Source organism: Phyllopteryx taeniolatus, chromosome 2, assembly GCF_024500385.1.
Source record: "Phyllopteryx taeniolatus isolate TA_2022b chromosome 2, UOR_Ptae_1.2, whole genome shotgun sequence".
Classification (NCBI taxonomy): domain Eukaryota; kingdom Metazoa; phylum Chordata; class Actinopteri; order Syngnathiformes; family Syngnathidae; genus Phyllopteryx; species Phyllopteryx taeniolatus.
The window spans coordinates 9524918-9545668 of record NC_084503.1 but is presented as its reverse complement, the minus strand read 5'-3'; the positions used below and the strand labels follow the sequence as shown (position 1 = coordinate 9545668).

The 20751-nt window shown below is 41.8% G+C and overlaps 1 protein-coding gene across 3 annotated transcripts in view; it reads left to right on the top strand.

Annotated features, from left to right (window-relative positions):
• Positions 1-20751, top strand: part of fam189a1 (family with sequence similarity 189 member A1) — a 127354-nt gene that overhangs the window by 83754 nt on the left and 22849 nt on the right. For all 3 annotated transcript variants that reach the window (XM_061759162.1, XM_061759159.1, XM_061759158.1), the window contains 2 exons: positions 9438-9548; positions 10755-10886. In XM_061759162.1, coding sequence (XP_061615146.1) covers positions 9438-9548; positions 10755-10886 — 243 coding nt within the window. The remainder of the gene's footprint in view (positions 1-9437; positions 9549-10754; positions 10887-20751) is intronic.

The following is a 20751-nucleotide window of genomic DNA, read 5'->3' as shown; positions in this document are numbered from 1 at the left end:
CCAGTGAAATCACTGCCAACATCCACAGGGCAGGGGTGAAAGTGTCACAATCCAATGTTCGAAGAAGACTTTGAGAGAAGAAATATACACACCATACCACAAGATGCAAACCACTCTTCAGCAAAAATAATCGGAAGGACAGATTGGATTTTGCAAAGAAGTACAGAGATGAGCCACAAAAGTTTTGGAACAAAGTTTTATGGACTGATGAGACCAAGACTAACCTCTACCAAAGTGATGGAAAGACCAAAGTCTGGAGAACGAAAGGATCCGCTTATGATCCAAAACACACAAGCGCATCTGTGAAGCATGGTGGTGGTAATGTCATGGCTTGGGCTTACAAGGGTGCTTCTGGAACCCACTAGTCTTTATTGATGATGTAACTCATGATGATTAGCAGCAGAATGAATTCTGAAGTCTACAAAACCATTTTGTCTGGCAATTTACAGAAGAATGCATCCAAACTAAAGGCTTCTTTATACTCGGGCAGGCGGTGACGTCACTGTGGCTATCCCGTGCGCAGTTTGTCTTTATACTCGAACGTAAACCACGCACGCTGTTTTGAAAATGTGCTGCAGTTCTCCTCCAAGTCGGGGGTGTCGCTACGGCTGGTATTGGCTAGGACACCACAGGGTTTCCTCTGCATTTCATGGCCAATTCCGGTAGTCGTTTTTATTTGCCGTAACAAGGAACAAAGCACCAACAATGGCGACTGTGGAAAAGTGCCTGCTAGAACAAATGAACCTAGATGACCAGATGATGCATTTAATCCATCCATACATACATTTTCTACTGCTTATCCCAGGTCGGGTCGCGCGGGAAGTAGCTTTAGCAGGGACGCCAGGACTTCCCTCTCCCCAGCCACTTCATCCACCACGGTAAGGTGACGACTTCCAGGAGGGGCATGCATTTAATGATATTGCAAAATCGATAAAGAAGACGGCGGCGTAGGTGATATGTGCGGCTGAGTAGCTGAGTATGTCATCACAACATGTCACTAAAACGGACCAATCACAAGAGATGATCTCCAGGGCATTCTGTGTGCAGCGACAATTTGTGCCATGTGCGCATAGGGTTCATGTGGCTCAATGCGTCGGTCATGTGATGCGATGCGGGCACGGGAGTATAAAGACGGCTTTAATCGAGAGAAGCTTCATCATGCAACAAGTAGACTTTACACCGATCTGACCGGCTTGATCGGTATCGGCCGATAATTAGCATTTTATGCTGATCGGCTTTAATGTCATATTTCGCGCCGCAAAAGACATTTACTCCGCGTCGGCATCGTGTACAGTATATTTGAATCGAAAAGCTCGTTTATTTTTTTTACTTTTCACGTGTCTTTTGCCGTAGTACTGTAAATATCTGACTGCCAATAAAGTTATTTAGAAAAAAAATAATAATGTCGGCGGTGTGGGACAGACAACATGTCTGAGACGTTGGTTGGTTTGACCTGACTGATTAAAAGTATTCTCTATTCAGGTCATGCATGACCTGAATAGAGAATACTTTTGAAGGTACGCAGTATACAGTACACAAGTGCATAGAGTAAATGAACAAATCATTTAAATAGACACATTGCTCCATCTTGTGATTGGTTATCGTTTTTTTTAAACTTGCTAATTGGTGATCGGCCCCAAAAATCCTGTATATAGTGTAAAGCCTAGCAACAAGACAACGACCCAAAACACTGCCAACAAAACAAAGGACTTCATCAGGGGGGAAAAGTGGAAGGTCTTAGACTGGCCATGTCAATCACCGGACCTGAACCAAATAGAGCATGCATTTTACCCCAAAAGAGGAGAGTGAAGGGAGAATCACCCGGAAACAAACAAGAACTGAGAAAAGCAACAGTAAAGGCCTGGAAACCCATTTCAAACAAAGAATGCAACAGCCTGGTGAAGTCAATGGGTCGGTGGCTTGATGCAGTCGGTGGCTTGATGCAGTTTTTGCATGTAAGAGTTATGCCACCAACTATTAAATGTAAATTATGCATACATCCATTTTCTGAGCCGCTTCTCCTCACTAGGGTCGCGGGGGTGCTGGAGCCTATCCCAGCTATCATCGGGCAGGAGGCGGGGTACACACTGAACTGGTCGCCAACCAATCGCAGGGCTGTAATTCTGTAATTAAAAGCTGTAATTCTGAACTTTTGTCTCATATTCATTTTATGATCTGAAACCCAAATGTCTTGGGAAAAGAAATGTTGCCATTTCAATACTTTTGGACGGGACTTTATATTAGAAAATCCTGAATGGCCGACTGGTTAGCACGTCTGCCTCACAGTTGTGAGGACCCGTGTTCAAATCCTGCCTTACCTGTGTGGCGTTTGCATGTTCTACCCGTGCCCGCGTGGTTTCCTCCCACATCCCAAATACATGCATGATGGGTTAATTGAGTTAATTTTAAGACTCTAAATTTTCTGTAGGTGTGAATGTGAGTGCGAATGCTTGTTTGTATATACAGTATGTCCCCTGCGATTGACTGGCGACCAGTTCAGGGTGTACCCCGCCTCTCTCCCAGACTCAGCTGAGATAGGCACCAGCACACCCGCAAACCCTAGTGAGGATAAGCGGCATGGAAAAGGGATGGATGTATAGAATTCTGATGAATAACTTCAATAAAACCAATAATAAAAAATATAGTGGGTACAGAAAGTTTTCAGACCCCCTTAAAATTTTCACTCTGTTATATTGCAGCCATTTGTTAAAATCATTTAAGTTAATTTTTTCCCTCATTAATGACTTATTAAAAAAAAAAAACTTAAATATCACACAGCCATAAGTATTCAGACCCTTTGCTGTGACACTCATATTTAACTCGGGTGCTGTCCATTTCTTCTGATCATCCTTGAGAAGGTTCCACACCTTCATTGGAGTCCAGCTGTGTTTGATTATACTGATTGGACTTGATTAGGAAAGCCACACACCTGTCTGTCACGAGTGTGTGTTCCGGTTGTTTTTTTCCCCCTGTCTCGTACACACCTGCTCCTGAGAGCATCTTCACCACCTGGGCCTCGTTCACCCTAATTACACCTTGCATTTAACCTCGTGTGTCATTCTTTCTAGTCGGCAGTTCGTTGTACCTTGTCGTTGCGTTCCGGCATTCCTTGTTTCCACGTCACCGACTCACAGTAAGACTAGACCCTGTTCGGTTTACCGACCTTGCCTTTTTGCCTCACGTTTTGGATACTGTTGCCTTTTTTGGATTGCCTGCCTGTATACCGACCTCTGCCCGTATATTAAACCTCTCTTTTTGAAACTGTCCATTTGTTTTGGAGTCGTGCATTTTTGGGTCCTATCCTCTGTTCCGTTCATGACACCTGTCTATATAAGACCTTACAGCTCACAGTGCATGTCAGAGCAAATGGGAATCATGAGGTCAAAGGAACTGCCTGAAGAGCTCAGAGAGAGAATTGTGGCAAGGCACAGATTTGGCCAAGTTTACAAAAAAAATTCTGCTGCACTTAAGGTTGCTACGAGCACAGTGGCCTCCATAATCCTTAAATGGAAGACGTTTGGGACGATCAGAACCCTTCCTAGAGCTGGCCATCCGGCCTGTCATGAACGGAACAAAGGATAGGACCCAAAAATGCATGACTCCAAAACAAATAGACAGTTTAAAAAAAGAGAGGTTTAATATACGGGCAGAGGTCGGTACACAGCACACAGCTAAAATACAGAAGGAGTGGCTTCAGAACAACTCCGTGACTGTTTTTGAATGGCCCAGCCAGAGCACTGACTTAAACCCAATTGAGCATCTCTGGAAAGACCTGAAAATGGCTGCCCATCAACGTTCACCATCCACCCTGACAGAACTGGAGAGGATCTGCAAGGAGGATTGGCAGATGATCCCCAAATCCAGGTGTGGAAAAACCTGTTGCATCATTCCCATAAAGACTCATGGTTGTATTAGCTCAAAAGGGTGCTTCTACTAAATACTGAGCAAAGGGTCTGAATACTTATGGCTGTGTGATATTTCAGTTTTTCTTTTTAATAAATCTGCAGAAATTTCAACCATTCTTTTTTTTTCTGTCAATATGGGGTGTGTACATTAGTGTGGAAAAAAATGAACTAAAATGATTTTAGCAAGTGGCTGCAATATAAAGAAGAGTGAAAATTTGAAGGGGGTCTGAATACATCCTGTACCCACTGTATATATTTAAACATAACCACTCCTTAACTTAAATATAAGCATATAAGCTTGTGAATAGAACAAATAAATAAAAAAATGTTTGAAAACCATGAAAAATAACCTCAATAAATCCATTCTCAACACCGCTTATCCTTGTTAGGGTTGCGGGGTACTGGAACCTATCCCAGCTGACTTCGGGCGAAAGGCGGACTACACTCGGAACTGGTTGCCAGCCAACCGCAGAGCACACATAGAGACAGACACCCATTCAAACTCACATTCACACAGTCACTGAGCAGCAACTGGATCCACGCTGCCCACACTGAAGTCAGGCAAATGTACCACTACACCAGGCTTGGCCAACTTGGCTCGGGAGCCGCATGCGGCTCTTTGACTAGTTTCTTGCGGCTCTTACCTTCGCGGTTCGGGAGCCGCATGCGGCTCTTTGACTAGCTTCTTGCGGCACTTGCGTTCACGCTGCCCAAAAATGCGGAACGGAAACACTCGGAACGGACGCCGCTACAACCCCCCGATCACACCCTGCGTGTGCGCCAATGTGTATGATCTGGCTCTTTGCAAGAACACAGTAAAAATTGTGGCTCATAGCATCTGACTGGTTGGCCACCCCTACACCATCAGTGACCACCTCAATAAATAATAGATAGAATTTATACTTTAAAAGTGCAAAATAACAAAGTTCATGTCAGTTGTTTTTTATAGTCAGTTAATAGTTGGAACAGCATTTGCTTTCTCCAATACATTTTTGAACTTCTTGATGCAACTGGGGTTTAGTTTTACTGACAATGTCGTGGTGGATAGGAATCTTGTGGTTAGGCTCTGAGGTGCTAAGCTGTCTTTCTGTGTGCCTTGTTGGGATTGCTGTTCCTGCTGTGCAAATCTTGACCTCTGAGGGGATGTGTGGTGCACGCAATGAGATACACACTCGTAGTAACAAAGAAAGTAGAAGAAGTCACAATCGAATATTATTAATATAAGTTGTTCTTCACAGAGTTTATAGAATATATGCCAGAGAGTATGGTTATATTGCTTGTTTGTATGTGTTTATACATAATTTGTGTACCAATATTAATTATTTTGAGAGCTATGTGGCACCAGTTCAATGCTAATTTCCTTAGTTCGTCAATGGGGCTCTTCATTCATTGTGTTAGCTTTGAGCTAGCAATTATTGCGAACAAAAACAAAGACAGAATGTCTGTGATGTATTTGAACATTGAATCAGTGTAACTCTTGTTTTGTGAGTTTAGTTTAATAGTGAACTTCATCTGGCGTTTCAATAAATTACTTTAAGCAAGCAACATTCACTCTTACTCCTTGCTAGTGTGTTAGCACCTTTACAACCTGTTGTTGTGATCGCTTGGGCGTCCGGGCACTGCTGGATAGAAGTGCTGGAGCGGCGCATGGAATGGACGGCTTGTAGAAGAGTGATAAAATCTGAGATTTTAGATCGAGTCCGATCCAATGCTCAGTTTTTTTGCTGACATTGAACCGATTTCAAAGATCGGATCGGGACACCCTTAATATACAGGACACCATGAATGGGTTGGTGATCTGCGCAGTGAGCCGTGTGAATAGAAGTGTACCTTATGGCCATACTGCAATGTGAGCACCTGCTTTCATCTAATCTTAACAGTACGGGTGGCACAAATCGGCGGCTGGCAGGCCAGATGTGGCCCAAGGCCCGCCTATGGAGTACCCCTGCTAACTTTTAGTTGTCTCCACTTCAGCATGTTTTTGCCATTTCAAGTATTGGAGAGGTTCCTTTCTCCCATCCATCCCTTTTCTGTACCACTTATCCTCACAGATGAGATGGCTACACATCGACAAACAACCATCTACACTCACATTCACACCTATGGGCAATTTAGAGTCGTCAATTAACCAAAGAAACATTTGTACCCAACGTGGGAAGCAGTGACGTGCGGTCAGTGTAGACAAGTGAGGCAGAGCCTCACTGCTCCCTGGTGGTCTTTCCTTTCCACTGCATGTGAATCGTAAATAAAACCTAATAATTACATTAAATTGTTCCATTTTAGTTCTATGGTCCGTGCTTTATATCGATTTTCTTTTACAATCCAATCATTTAAATTATTTCATCATTAAAATAGCAGAACTTTCATATTTCCTGTTCAAATGCATCGGAAGCCCAGCTATGAGTCACGTTGAGTCACCGCTCACATGAATCAGAATCATCTTTATTTTACCAAGTATGTCCAAAAAACACACAAGGAATTTGTCTCCGGTAGTCGGAGCCTCTCTAGTACGACAGCAGACAGTCAATTGACAGAGAACACTTTTGAGACATAAAGACATTGAGAAAAACCATCTGCTTGTTGCTGCTTCAATGCGTCAAGAGACCACGCACACATCCATTCAGGCAGGCTGTGATTGGTCCCTGGCTTCACACAAGAGACATTGGTGTTTCCTCATTACATCGCCAATAATATACATTTTATCACACATGTACTGGACTTACTGACGTTTAACAGACTGTCTAATATATTGAATGAAAGTGTGTGGCATTTAGTCTTTCTTATCGACCAGAAAAGCCACTAAAAGTGCACAGTGGAGTCTGGTATGTACGGTGCCACAACCAGCATGTGGCAGTGTTGAGTTGAGCTTCACAGAGCTCCAGACGTCATGTGACTTCACCAATCATGAACCTCACCGCACGTCACTGGTGGGAAGAAGCTGGAGTACCCTGAGAAAGCCCACTCAAGCACGAGGAGAATATGCAAACTCCACACAGTCCAGAGTCTGGATTCGAACCCCCAACCTCAGAACTGTGAGATTGATGTGCTAACCACTTGTCTACTACCTGTCTGTTTCTTCATCTTCATCTTCACCTTCACAAATCTCCCTTTTTCCCTTAAACAAATGAGTGTTCGTCACATTCACTAAACATCCTGTCTTTCAATTATGTCATTGTGAAAAAAGACTTCTCTTGTATCCCTCATTTGTCCACTTCACGCTTAATCCACTTCTTTTCCTCCTCTGCCTGCGTGCTCTCGCTCCTCTTCTCCTTCTGTGCTTGTATGACTCAGTAACCTTTATAACCACTGACTCTCCCTTCTAGTTTTGAGTTTGTCACATTCTGATTCCGCCTGTTTCTTTGACTATGGAAACTTAACTTCACTTAAATTGATCAGCTATGTGAGCAGGTAAAACAGGCTGCTGCAGTCTTAACGGTTCTTTCACAGTAGCAGAAAGCAAGTCATCTTCCTATACACTCCTACCCAGAGGTGGGTAGTAATGCGCTACATTTACTCCATTACATTTACTCAAGTAACATTTTACATAAACTGTCCTTGTCAGAGTACTTTTAATGCACCGTACTTTTTACTATTACTTGAGTATTTATGTGAAGAAGGATCGATACTTTTACCCCATTACAATGATCGACATGCCGTTCAATACTTTTATTTATTCATTCTTGCGTGTGCGCGTCTATTTTTAGACTCTGTCTTCGACTTCCGCATAGGGTGCCCGTTGCGCCAATCAAACGGGGTCACTAATGTCATTTGACTCCAATTCACCAATAAGACGACACAAGACATTCACATGACCGCATACGTAGCCTACGCGAGCCAATCAAAATGAGTCATGAGTCACAGCCGTCCGACTGTGTTTATTTTACAGAGTCCAAAAAACAACAGCTTTGTCATGCAGCTCTTAAATTGTGACTCCCCAAACTTGGATATTTCAGCCCACTTTCTAACTTGAGAAAATACCTTGCGGTAAGTTGCAGATGTTTCTATTGTTTTGACAGTGGATATGGCAACATGAGCACGATCCCTACGGTGTCGCACACACAATCACTAAGTCTTTTCAGCAAACAGCTTCTTCGTGAAGTCATTTCAGCGAATAAAGCAAATAATGTTTCTGTAGGGCCCAATGTATGTGTTGTTGTTTTTTTTTTTGATATTTTCTTATTTTATTTGATGTTCATGCTCTGATTTTCAAAAAAAAAAAAAATAATATCCATCCATCCATCCATTTTCTGAGCTGCTTCTCCTCAGTAGGGTCGCGGGCGTGCTGGAGCCTATCCCAGCTATCATCGGGGAGGAGGCGGGGTACACCCTGAACTGGTTGCCAACCAATCGCAGGGCACATACAAACAAACAACCATTCGCACTCACAGTCACACCTGCGGGCAATTTAGTCTCCAATTAATGCATGTTTTTGGGATGTGGGAGGAAACAGGAGTGCCCGGAGAAAACCCACGCAGGCACGGGGAGAACATGCAAACTCCACACAGTCGGGGCCGGGGATTCAACCCTGGTCCTCAGAACTGTGAGGCTGACACTCTAACCAGTCGATCACCGTGCCACCATAATAATAATAATAAATTTTAAAAAATCTGAAGTTACAAATTACTCTTTACTTGAGTAGTTTTTTCATGGAGTACTTTCTTACTCTTACTCTAGAAAATATTTGGATGACTGCTTTTTCCTTGAGTCATTCTTCTAATGCAACAGTACTCTTGAGTACAATATTTAGCTACTCTACCCACCTCTGCTCCTTCCCGAGTTGACCTTTAATTTGAATTACCTGAATTACAGCTGTATTTCTATCAATAGAATTTGTATCCACAGGGCTATCACCATGGAAATAATAATTAAAAAAAAGCCTTTTGCCCTTTGGGAAGAGAGGCCAACGGAGCGATCGTAATGAAAGTCAACAAGACTGCACCAGACAGCTCGACAGTCAGCTCGATCAGTGTGTGTTAAGAAATTGTATCTGTGTGCACGTGTGTGTGTGTGTGTGTGTGTGCATGCACGCTTGATACAGGCTGATGCTTCTCTTCAATGACAAATTAACAAATTCAGTTTGGGTCACAATCTACATTTGTCAAAACACTGTTTACTAAGCAATTGGTGGGGGAAAAATGGAGAAATTATTTATCTGAGTCAAAGAGTGCTTAATGGAGAACTGTAACCGAATGAACAACAATATATTAATAATAATCTCTCAGGGGCTTTGAACAGGGTTGGTTCGGGACTATACTGCAAATGTTCAGGCTGCAAAATTGTACATTATCTTCTTTAATCAAGTTTGAATCTGTTGAGCAATGGCGCTTCTATTGGATTCACATGAGTACAATTCCAAATATTATTGATTTCATTAAACATCAGTGCAAATTTCCTCTGTGGTGATCAGTTTAAAGTGTGCAAGGATTTAATGCCAGGTGCAGGAGATAGTCTCAGTGTCTCCCTGACCAATAGCAGATGACATGATCTTTCCTTTCTCTGTTTTTCCCTCTTTCCTCCTCCTGTCTGTTGCAGATCACATTCTTCATGTTGTTGTCAGCAGTTTGTGTGATGCTCAACCTGGCAGGCTCTATCCTCTCCTGCCAGAATGCTCAGCTAGTCAACTCACTGGAAGAATGTCAGCTGGTAAGACCATATGAGCAACCTTGCAATAAGGCATATCATTTAATGTGACAATTATTGGCCCCTCCTGTATAGTGTCACAGTAGCAAAGGTTACAGCAGTGCTATCGAGAGAGCTACTTTTCTTGTTGTAGTATTTTAACAGGATGAATGGTTTCCATTAGTAAGTTGTGAAATTCATGTGGGAAGCCATTTTGGTCCTACCTGTTGTCAGTCTTCTGTACCAGACACATAATGTGTATACTTTTACCTTTGCTTCTTGACAAGATAGACTGGATAATAATTTCACTCAAAACAAGGTACATTTTAAAATACAAATGTAATAGAGTGTTGTTCATAATTGAAGATGCCAGTTAGTGAGTCAACCAGCACCCAAACCACCAAATCCACATTTCCAACAAACAGTATGTCTCAGTTCACCACACAAATGATACAGGTAGGAAAAAATGAACGTTGATCTAACTTTTCCATTGTGCAGTGTGTAGGAAAGATGGTGTTATATGTCTCACATAAAGTATGTTAATAGTGTGACATTGCTGATGTGACATATTGTCGAAACAGTAAATAAAGGAGAGCAACTAGCATTTTTTATTTGTTTTTGCCATGTAGCTGTTTCTGTTATCAGAAAACTAACTTCTGTTTTCTTTCCATTCACACTGTTAAAATTTCATAATAATTCTGCGACCTATCAACCTTGTCGTCGATGCACCTTACAGCATGGTATCAAAAAGTGGTACTGTACCCTTCAGTACTTTTGTGAATGGAAATTGAAGATTTGCATATCGCACCAAACCACAATGCTTAACTTCCACAGTAGAGGCTGCTTTTCTTCCTAATTATGTGGACTTCTGTTTACTTCTTTATGTGGATCCCCCGAGATCCTCCCCACATCCCGACTGAAATATAAATGGATCCCATCTCCTTTCCCCAAATTAAATAACCCATACTTGTTAGGTTCACGTTCTGTTTTCACGTTGCAGAGCTGTGCTAAACTGCAATCCCTCCTCCCTGGGTAGCTCCTCATATTTCTCAGTGTCTCATTTGTTACACACTTGTATTCTTTTGTAATTGCCCTTCCCATGTACAACAGTAGCATTTTCTTTTTTACTACATTTGCTTGTAAGATTTAACACCCCCAATATGGGTAGCCCGCCAACACTTCTGATGCGTGTATATCAGTGAATTTCCATTTTCTCCTCCTCTGCCCCAGCTCAAGTTTGACAGCGATGGAGTGTGTGTTTGCTGTGAGTTACAACAAGAGAGTTCAAGTTGCAACAACCTTGGAGAGACGCTGAAACTTAACCCACTGAGAGACTGCAATACCATACGCTTACGTCTCAAGGTGTGTTCGGAGGTCCAGTGATGCATTGTTAACCTTCATGTAGAGCTGTTTACCAAAAGAAAATGATGAATCATCATGCTTTCAAAATTCTAATGTATTTTTCCACTGCAAACCTCCTGAAAGTTTATTGGTACAGCCATGTTTATCCTGCAGTAATTGCTCACTGGCAGAACATGGATTCTTTTTGGGTTGTTGGGACACGGTTGTCACAATAGTACATTTGGTAGATGCTCATTCCTTTAAATACTGTTATGGCCTCTAATCTTGCAAAATCATTTTCTTTGAAAAGGTATCAAATCAGTTAATGTCTGAACTGTTGTTGTGCAACACATTTCACGTGGTAACGTGTAATTTTTCTAGTTTCACCAGTCACACATTAATTAGGGAATAAGTGAAGAATGGCAACAACATTTTTCTTTCCCCAAGTGACAAACCTCTTAGTATGTAGGACATAACTCGTCTGGCTTGGCTGCAAGTGCATGATCTTGGAAGATTATCTTGACTGTAGAGTCTGCAAGAATGATATACAACATGGGCCACTGTGCCTTTATTGGATAACGGTATTCATATCCCTTCATTTCATGTCCCTGATTGATTATAAAACATTGATAACCAAATAAAAGACTTCTCAGGATGAAGCAAGCTTATGGAAAGAGGAAAGATCAAACACATTTGTCAGAGTGATCATTCCTCATTAAAGAGATATTGGAATTAGGGCAATAAACCTTTATTAAGAGCGAAAGTAGTCAGAGGTATTGACTTATGTCGAATCTGAAGCTGTCATGTCCTGGTCCCCTGAGTCTTCGGCCATTACTCCTGACTGCTATTCTGCTCCTGCTACTAATGATCTCTTGGTAACTGACATATTCTTCCGCTGGTGCTTATCCCCTCATGTAGAGTTTGGTCAAATTGGTGTAGAGAACACTGACCACTGACGACTTTATTGAATAATTTCAGCTGGGAGTGGGGATGTAATTCATCAGTGGGATTTGTGTGTTCCCGTTCAAGGGCAGATTTGAAACCTTACTGTGAAAATCTCGACCTGGATTGGCTTGGGACAGGGCTTCGTCGGGTGGTTAAGTACAGCATCTGCTTAACACTTTCTGGATTTCTTGTCCAAGCAAAATATACAGCGGCTGAAATAAGTATTTAACACGTCACCATTTTTCTCACTAAATATATTTCCAAAGGTGCTATTGACATGAAAATTTCACCAGATGTTGGGAACAACCTAAGAAATCCATACATACAAAGAAAGTATGACAAATAAGATTATAAATTAAGTTGTGTGTAATAATGTGAAATGACACAGGGAAAAAGTATTGAACACGCCAACTGGTATTTACCTAATACTTTGTACAAAAGCCTTTGTTTGCAATGGCATGTTCAAGACGCCTCCTGTATGGAGAAAGTAGTCGCACGCATTGCTCTGGTGTGACTTTGGCCCATTCCTCCACACAAATCTTGAAGGTTCCGTGGGCTTCTTTTATGGACCTTGAGTTGCAGTTCTTTCCATAGATTTTTGATTGGATTCAAATCAGGTGATTGGCTGGGCCATTCTAGCAGTTTTTTTTTCTTTCTTTGAAACCAATTGAGAGTTTGCTTAGCAGTATGTTTTGGATCATTATCCTGCTGAAATGTCCACCCTTGTTTCATTTTCGTCATCCTCGTAGATGGCAGCAGATTTTTGTCAAGAATGTCTCGTTACATTTGCCCATTCATCCTTCCTTCAATAATTTGAGTTTGAAGTTAAATATTTTTTCCCTGTGTCATTTCACATTATTACACACAGCTTAATTTCTGATCTTATTTATTCTACTTTCTTTGTATGTATGAATTACTTGGGTTGTTCCCAACATCTGGTGAAAATTTCATGTCAATAATACCTTTGGAAATGTCTTTAGTGAGAAAAATGGTGACGTGTTAAATAATTATTTCAGCCGCTGTATGTCATTATTTTACTTTCCCATATCTATACTGTAAATGACATACTGTATATTAGAGCAGATGTAGCTGTCACATAACTGCTGTCGTACTGAATGTGTGCACTTTGTGTTACCAATCAACATTTTGCTTGCCCACTTACTTAAAATATATTAAAATATTTCAATAACAAAGTCTATTTAAATAAAGAAATCCATAAATGAAAAAGCAAAAAAATATATATAAAATTTTAAATCAATCACAGGGCTCTACACTAACTTTTCCGTTGGTAGCACTGGAGCATGCATGATGTAGTATTGACATACTGTAGCTTTCTATGAAATAAACATTGAGAGCGACACAAGTTATATCTGCAAAATATTTTACTGTGTCTATGAAGTTTGTCTGCAACAAGCAATGGCTGACTAAACAAGTCATTTCTTTTATATAATTTTAAAAGACAATGAAACTGTTGGATTTATCTTACCCAACATTATAAAAAATAGACACAAAAGGAATGAAGACGCTGGTTTCTTTTTCTCATGAGGAGGGCGTATGGGAGATTGTTCAGATTACAGCCTCTCAACACGCTCGAAACAATCTCTCCCGTCGCGCCTGTATTTATTTGAAATAGGGAGGTTTCTAAGTTTACAAGACATAATGTACTAAGCTACAAGACACAACACACTAAGGGTAGGGTTTCAAGGTGAAAACATGGGACCAACACCTGCCACGTCCCGGCCACGTCCTTCTCTCTGATGATTCCTGCTGAGTCATCTTCTTGAAGGCGAGACATGTTCCTTTCTCAAAATGGTCCATAATACTAATGCAAGCTAAGCAAATAAATGATAACTTCTACAATATATTTCACATTTCCCTCCTGTTTATCATGTATTTGCACAAATTCTCATATCATTTTACAGTCACTTCATTTCGATTTTGTTTTGTTTTAACTGTAGAATCATTTTTATGAAACAAATACATTTACACTCAGAGTTAACTTGTCATACATGAATGTTGTAGTTTAAACATCGTAATCATCTGGATCAGGAAACAAATCAGGTAAAACAACATCATCATCATCGTCATCATTATCAACCTCCAATAAAGGATAAATCTGCTCCATACGGTTCCATGTGGGGGTATTATATTGGTGAAATTAGGGTTTTGTATTTACCAAAAACGTCCATCCAGCTGTCCCACAAGGAGTGTTGATTGAGGGTCCGTAGACCATCGATGGCTCTGGTCAAGCTGCCATCTGAAGCAGTATTGTTTGTTCTCCAAACATACCGCAAACACCTCCCTCTCTTGCGAGGAGCATGTCGACAGCTATGCGGTTTTGGAACGTCCTTGAGCTGCCCGTGCACAGCTTCCAACCCACTCTGAGTCCAATTTCCTAATCTCTGTACATTGAAGTGGATATCGTTTATCCCATCAACATTTTTATTAATCGTACACCAACAGCATATGAAGTATTCAAATCCTCCTGCAACTTGGTCAGCTAATTTGTATTGATTAGGAACCCCACGAGGAACACCTATGGCGCCGGTTTGCTGCGTTTGGAGGCCATGCCCACAGTCCTGATCATCAGCTGTACTCCTTTTGATAAGAGTTAATGTTTCAAAATGTTCCATTATTGGGTTCGTCATATTGGTCCAGTTGGTAGGTGATTTTCTATCTAAAAAATTAGTTGTATCATTTAGGGTGGGACGTCCCATGTAACACATAAACAAAACCAACACCATAGTAGCCAAAGTTGCTACGTAACAACCTATCGAATCTCATAACCAACGTGGTTATGAGTTCTCACTAAAAGGGTTGGTGTCTTTTTTCTTCACTGACCAGCAAGCGTTTTCAGAATCTACACATCTGCTCCCGCTTCGTTATCAGACTTTTGCTCACCTTCCCTATTTGAGTACTCAGCTGAAATGACTCTTACAGTGTGTTAAATGAACCCACGTGTTTCTTTCTGCTATTTTTTAGGGCTGTAAAGTGTCAATCTATCTGTGCCACCATCCCTCCGGTTGAGACATGTGACACAGCATGGCTCAATATAGCAGCCCATTTGAATAGTTATTTTTTTTTTTTTTTTCTGTGCTAATGTAAATTTCATTTTGTAGTTTTGCACTTTGTTTTTCCCAATAATTGCGTTCTTGTTGTGGAATACTCATATTGGCTATCAGTATAGATTGTACCATCTTTATTTATCATTAGTTTGCATGCCTCGGTTAATGCTACTAATTCAGCAGCTTGTTCAGCCAATTCTTGACAATCATGCTGCGTGCCTTCATCAGGTAATGGTATTAGTGTGGCTGGATTTAAGGTTGTGCATCGCTCAACAGTCAAATGTGGTTGTGACAGCAAGATGGCCATGCAAGATAAATGTCTTGCAGGTGATAAAAACGCCATATTCGTTTGCAATAGGAGAGCAGACACTGTATGTGGGACCTTAAGAGTTAATGGATGAAATAACACAATTGCGGAACTGCTCTCTACTGCCGTCAAGGCTGCCACAACTGCTCTGACACAATGTGGTAATGCACACGTCACACTGTCCATCCATCCACTTTCTGAGCCGCTTCTCCTCACTAGGGTCGCGGGCGTGGTGGAGCCTATCCCAGCTGTCGTCGGGCAGGAGGCGGGGTACACCCTGAACTGGTTGCCAGCCAATCGCAGGGCACATACAAACAGACAACCATTCGCACTCACATACACACCTACGGGCAATTTAGAGTCTCCAATTTATGCATGTTTTTGGGATGTGGGAGGAAACCGCAGTGCCCGGAGAAAACTCACGCTGTCCAATTTAGTCAAAAAATAAGCCCATGGTCTTAGCTTATCACCGTATTGTTGTGTAAGTACGGAGGTCATGTAATAGCTTTTACAATCTACCATTTGAATGAATGTTTTATCATTAAAATTTGGAAGGCCTAGCGCAGCACTGGACACCAAATGTTGTTTAATGTCACAGAAGGCCTTTTCTGCCTCTGTATTCCATTAAACAGGTGATGTCATTTTAAGGTTGTCTTCATACATTAATTTTGACAATGGTGCAACAATTTCTGCATAGTTTGGAATCCATGCTCTACAATAATTTGTCAGACCTAAAAATGATTATTATATGTTCCTTTGTCTGTGGTTTAGGATTTTTTAAGACTATAGCTTTCCTGTCTTCTAATATAGTCCTTCCTCCTATACTTAAATTATGGCCTAGATATTTGACTTGTCTTTTACACCATTGCAATTTATTTTTGTTAACTTTATGTCCCTCTTCTGCTTGATGATGCAGTAAGGCCAATGAATCTTTGCATGTCGCTCCCTCCTGGGGGAGTGAATTTAGACATGCGTGTTGTCATTGTGAATAAATTGTTGGACTTTCACAGTAACCTTGCGGTAATCTAGTAAATGTATATATATATATATATATATATATATATATATTTGTTTTTTGTTTTTTTTGCATGTAAAGCATTTTTTAACTGTTGTTGATAAGGGCCTTGAGGATTGGCATCCTCATTCAAGCCGCTGTTTGCTTTAAAACAAGCGGTCATTCTAACCCTATATTCTTCAAAAAGTTCGTCATCTTTTTGTTTCACCCTACTAATTTCCGTGTTTAAATGTTTTATTTTGGAAGGGTTTTGGAGGGGTTGAACATATTTCCAATCTTTACACGTTAGGCGTATTTTTGGATCCGTTTTACTGTTATTTTTTCCCATTTTGTGAATTTGGAAGTCAGTTTATTTGCACCTAGAGTGACCTAAATACTGACTATATTCAAAATGACCGGGTGACAATGAATGTCTGAGTTTTGGTAACCCTCAAGCTTCTACCCCACACGGAGCGGAGGATTCTTGCCTCTGCTTCCAAACCCAGTTGTCACTTACAATCCAGTCTTATACATTCATACTTTTACACATTCACACGATATTAGTAACGTTTTTACAAACACACGGAAACACAGAAACACGGAATTTAAGTACGTACAGGACTCCGCCGTCCCCACGGAATTTGTCGGACTCCGCCGTCCCTCTATTACTTTCCAGTGACTAGTATTACACAAGGTTTATTCTGCCGCAGACTTCTTCGTCGCACAATTCACTCACTCTTTAATCCTTTTTCCTAAAAAAATGTTAAAATTTAACTCACCAGTCGTCTTCAATCCTGTGGATTGTCGTCAACCTTCAGATCCCAGTTGAGGAGAACGAAGACCAGTCCCGTAAAGGGTCTTACTTGCCGTGGCCACGGTCTCTTAACTGGAAGTCGGCTCCACAACTGGAATCCTCGGGTGTGTTGACATCCGGCTCGAAGGACCAATTTAATGTTGGATTTATCTTACCCAACATTATAAAAAATAGACACAAAAGGAATGAAGACGCTGGTTTCTTTTTCTCATGAGGAGGGCGTATGGGAGATTGTTCAGATTACAGCCTCTCAACACGCTCGAAACAATCTCTCCCGTCGCGCCTGTATTTATTTGAAATAGGGAGGTTTCTAAGTTTACAAGACATAACGTACTAAGCTACAAGACACAACACACTAAGGGTAGGGTTTCAAGGTGAAAACATGGGACCAACACCTGCCACGTCCCGGCCACGTCCTTCTCTCTGATGATTCCTGCTGAGTCATCTTCTTGAAGGCGAGACATGTTCCTTTCTCAAAATGGTCCATAATACTAATGCAAGCTAAGCAAATAAATGATAACTTCTACAATATATTTAACAGAAACGTTTTAACAAAAGCGAAGCATAACAGGCATGCACGTGTTGTCATGTATTGTTTTTTTCTTCTTTTCATAAATGTACTTAAATGAATGTCATAGTAGCATAACTAACTTCAGCATACATGGAGGGGTTGGGTTGAAGAAAAAAAAACGTGTGATTTGAATATAAAATGGAAAAATTGGTTAACAAACGAGCAGAAGTTGATTTTAGTAACAATGTAGCTGCTTTCAAAACATGCAATACATAAAATTACAATTAATACTTTAGTTGGACCATTACACAACTTTAAAACTGTATAATTGTGGACAAAGGAGATAATGGAGTTAAGTTCCAGCCATTCATCCATCCATCCATTTTATCCGAGGTAGCTTCAGCAGGGAAGCCCAGACTTACCTCTCCCCAGCCACTGCATCCAGCTATTCCGGGGGGGACTCCGAGGCGTTCTCAGGCCAGCCGGGAGACGTAGTCTCTCCAGCGTGCCCTGGGTCATCCTCGGGGTCTCCTCCCGGTGGAACATGCCCAGAACACCTCACCAGGGAGGCGTCCAGACGGCATCCTAATCAGATGCCCGAGCCACATCATCTGACTTCTCTCAATGCGGAGGAGCAGTGGCTCTACTCTGAGCCTGGACACCCAGCGGAGCAAACTCATTTTGGCTGCTTGTATCCGGGATCTTGTTCTTTCGGTCACGACCCACAGCTCGTGACCATGGTTTGGAATTGGTTTTCACCCACCCCTAGCGTTCCGGCCTAACGACTGTAATAAGGCTTTGCCCAACACAGAGTGGCGTTTCCAAGCGAAAATATACACATATTCAACAAAAAGAATGCCGAGGAGTGGTGTGACGAGACGCCATTACGCCGGCTGGAGTGGCGTCACCAGCATGGGGAAGGATCATCAGTGTTTGAAATGTCGATGCCTCTGATACCAGCTCAATCCTCTAAATTAAATGTTGATACTTTTGATACTCAATTAATTTTAGGGACTGTATTTGCAGTATCATATCAGAAAGGAAATCAGTAGTATCGATCACGAGCAGACGTGGAGAAGGATCACATAGCGGCAGAATCTCAGGGCAGCAAAATCCATACAACGCAAATTACAAGCAAAGCACCTCTCACTGGCCAGGAGGTGAATCCATTCAGAGGATTTGCTGAATTGATATTGAATTGCGAGGGAAATAATTGAAATGCATTGATGAATCAATATTTTTACGCACTCCGAGCTCACACCCATACAAGCTTCCACCGTCCCACTCGGTAGGGAAAAGACAGGGAGAACTGAAAGGAACACTGTCAGGCTTGTGTGTATGTGTATTTAATATGTGTCATGGATTATAGATCGGTATAGTACATTTATTCCAATCATACGCAGTAGTATTTTTTTTTCACTCAATTTGAGGTGCTGGTCAACTTCCGCTGTAATCAGACCTCTCAAAGACAAATTTTGTTCCTAGAGCCAATTTCCATGCAGGTGGTGTTTCTGTGCTGCCCACCAGGAAATTAATTCATATAATATAGTTATTAAAGGTTTATAAAGAGGTTAGCTTAGAAGAAGTGGGACACTGAGAGGACTGAGGAGAGCAGAAAGGAATATATCGAGATGCGACATAGGGCGAAGGTAGAGGTGGGAAAGGCCAAACATGAGGCATATGATGACGTGTATGCCAGGTTGGACACTAAAGAAGGAAAAAAGGATCGATACAGGTTGGCCAGACAGAGGGATAGCGATGGGAAGGATGTGCAGCAGGTTAGGTTGATTAAGGATAGAGATGGAAATGTGTTGACTGGTGCCAGTAATGTGCTGGACAGATGGAAAGACTACTTTGAGGAGTTGATGAATGAGGAAAATGAGAGAGAAGGAAGAGAAGAAGAGGCAAGTGTGGTGGACCAGAAAGTGGCAATGATTAGTAAGGGGGAAGTAAGAAAGGCACAAAAGAGGATGAAAAATGGAAAGGCAGTTGGTCGTGATGACATACCTGTGGAGGTATGGAAGCATCTAGGAGAGGTGGCTGTGGAGCTTTTGACCAGCTTTATCAGCAGAATTCTAGTGGGTGAGAAAATGCCTGAGGAATGGAGGAAATGTGTGCTGGTGCCCATTTTTAAGAAGAAGGATGATGTGCAGAGCTGTGGGAACTATTATTTTGATGAGCCACACGGTGAAGTTATGGGAAAGAGTAGTGGAGGGTAGAGTCAGGACAGAAGTGAGTATTTGCGAGCAACACTATGGTTTCATGCCTAGAAAGAGTACCACAGATCCATTCTTTGCCTTGAGGGTGTTGATGGAGAAGTACAGAGAATGTCAGAAGGAGCTACATTGTCCCTTTGTAGATCTAGCGGAAGCCTATGACAGATTACCCAGAGAGGAACTGTGGTACTGCATGCAGAAGTCTGGAGTGGCAGAGAAGTATGTTAGAATAGTACAGGACATGTACGAGGGCAGCAGAACAGTGGTGATGTGTGACAGAGGAATTTAAGATGGAGGTAGGACTACATCAGGGATCATCCCTGAGCCCCTTCCTGTTTGCAGTGGTGATGGATAGGCTGACAGAGGAGGTTAGACTGGAATCCCTGTGGACCATGATGTTTGCAGATGACATTGTGATCTGCAGTGAAAGCAGGGAGCTGGTAGAGGAACAGTTAGAAAGGCGGAGACATGCACTGGAAAGGAGTTGAATCAATATATTTGCATAAATGAGAAGGGTGGAGGGGGAAGGGTGAGGCTACAGGGAGAAGAGATGGCGAGGGTGGAGGACTTTAAATACAGTCAACAGTCCAGAGCAATGGTGAGTGTGGTAAGGAAGTGAAGAAACAGGTCCAACCAGGTTGGAACGGGTGGAGGAAAGTGTCAGGTATGTTATGTGACAGAAGAGTCTCTACTAGGATGAAGGGCAAAGTTTATAAAACAGTGGTGAGGCCAGCCATGATGTTTGGATTAGAGACAGTGGCACTGAAGAGACAACAGGAAGCAGAGCTGGAGGTGGCGGAAATGAAGATGTTGAGGTTCTCTCTCGGAGTGAGCAGGTTGGATAGGATTAGAAATGAGCTCATCAAAGGAACGGCCAAGGTTAGATGTTTTGGAGACAAAGTTAGAGAGCGTGGACTTCAATGGTTTGGACACGTCCAGAGGAGAGAGAGTGAATATATTGGTAGAAGGATGATGAGGCTGGAGCTGCCAGTCAAGAGAGCTAGAGGAAGACCAAATAGAAGGTTGATGGATGT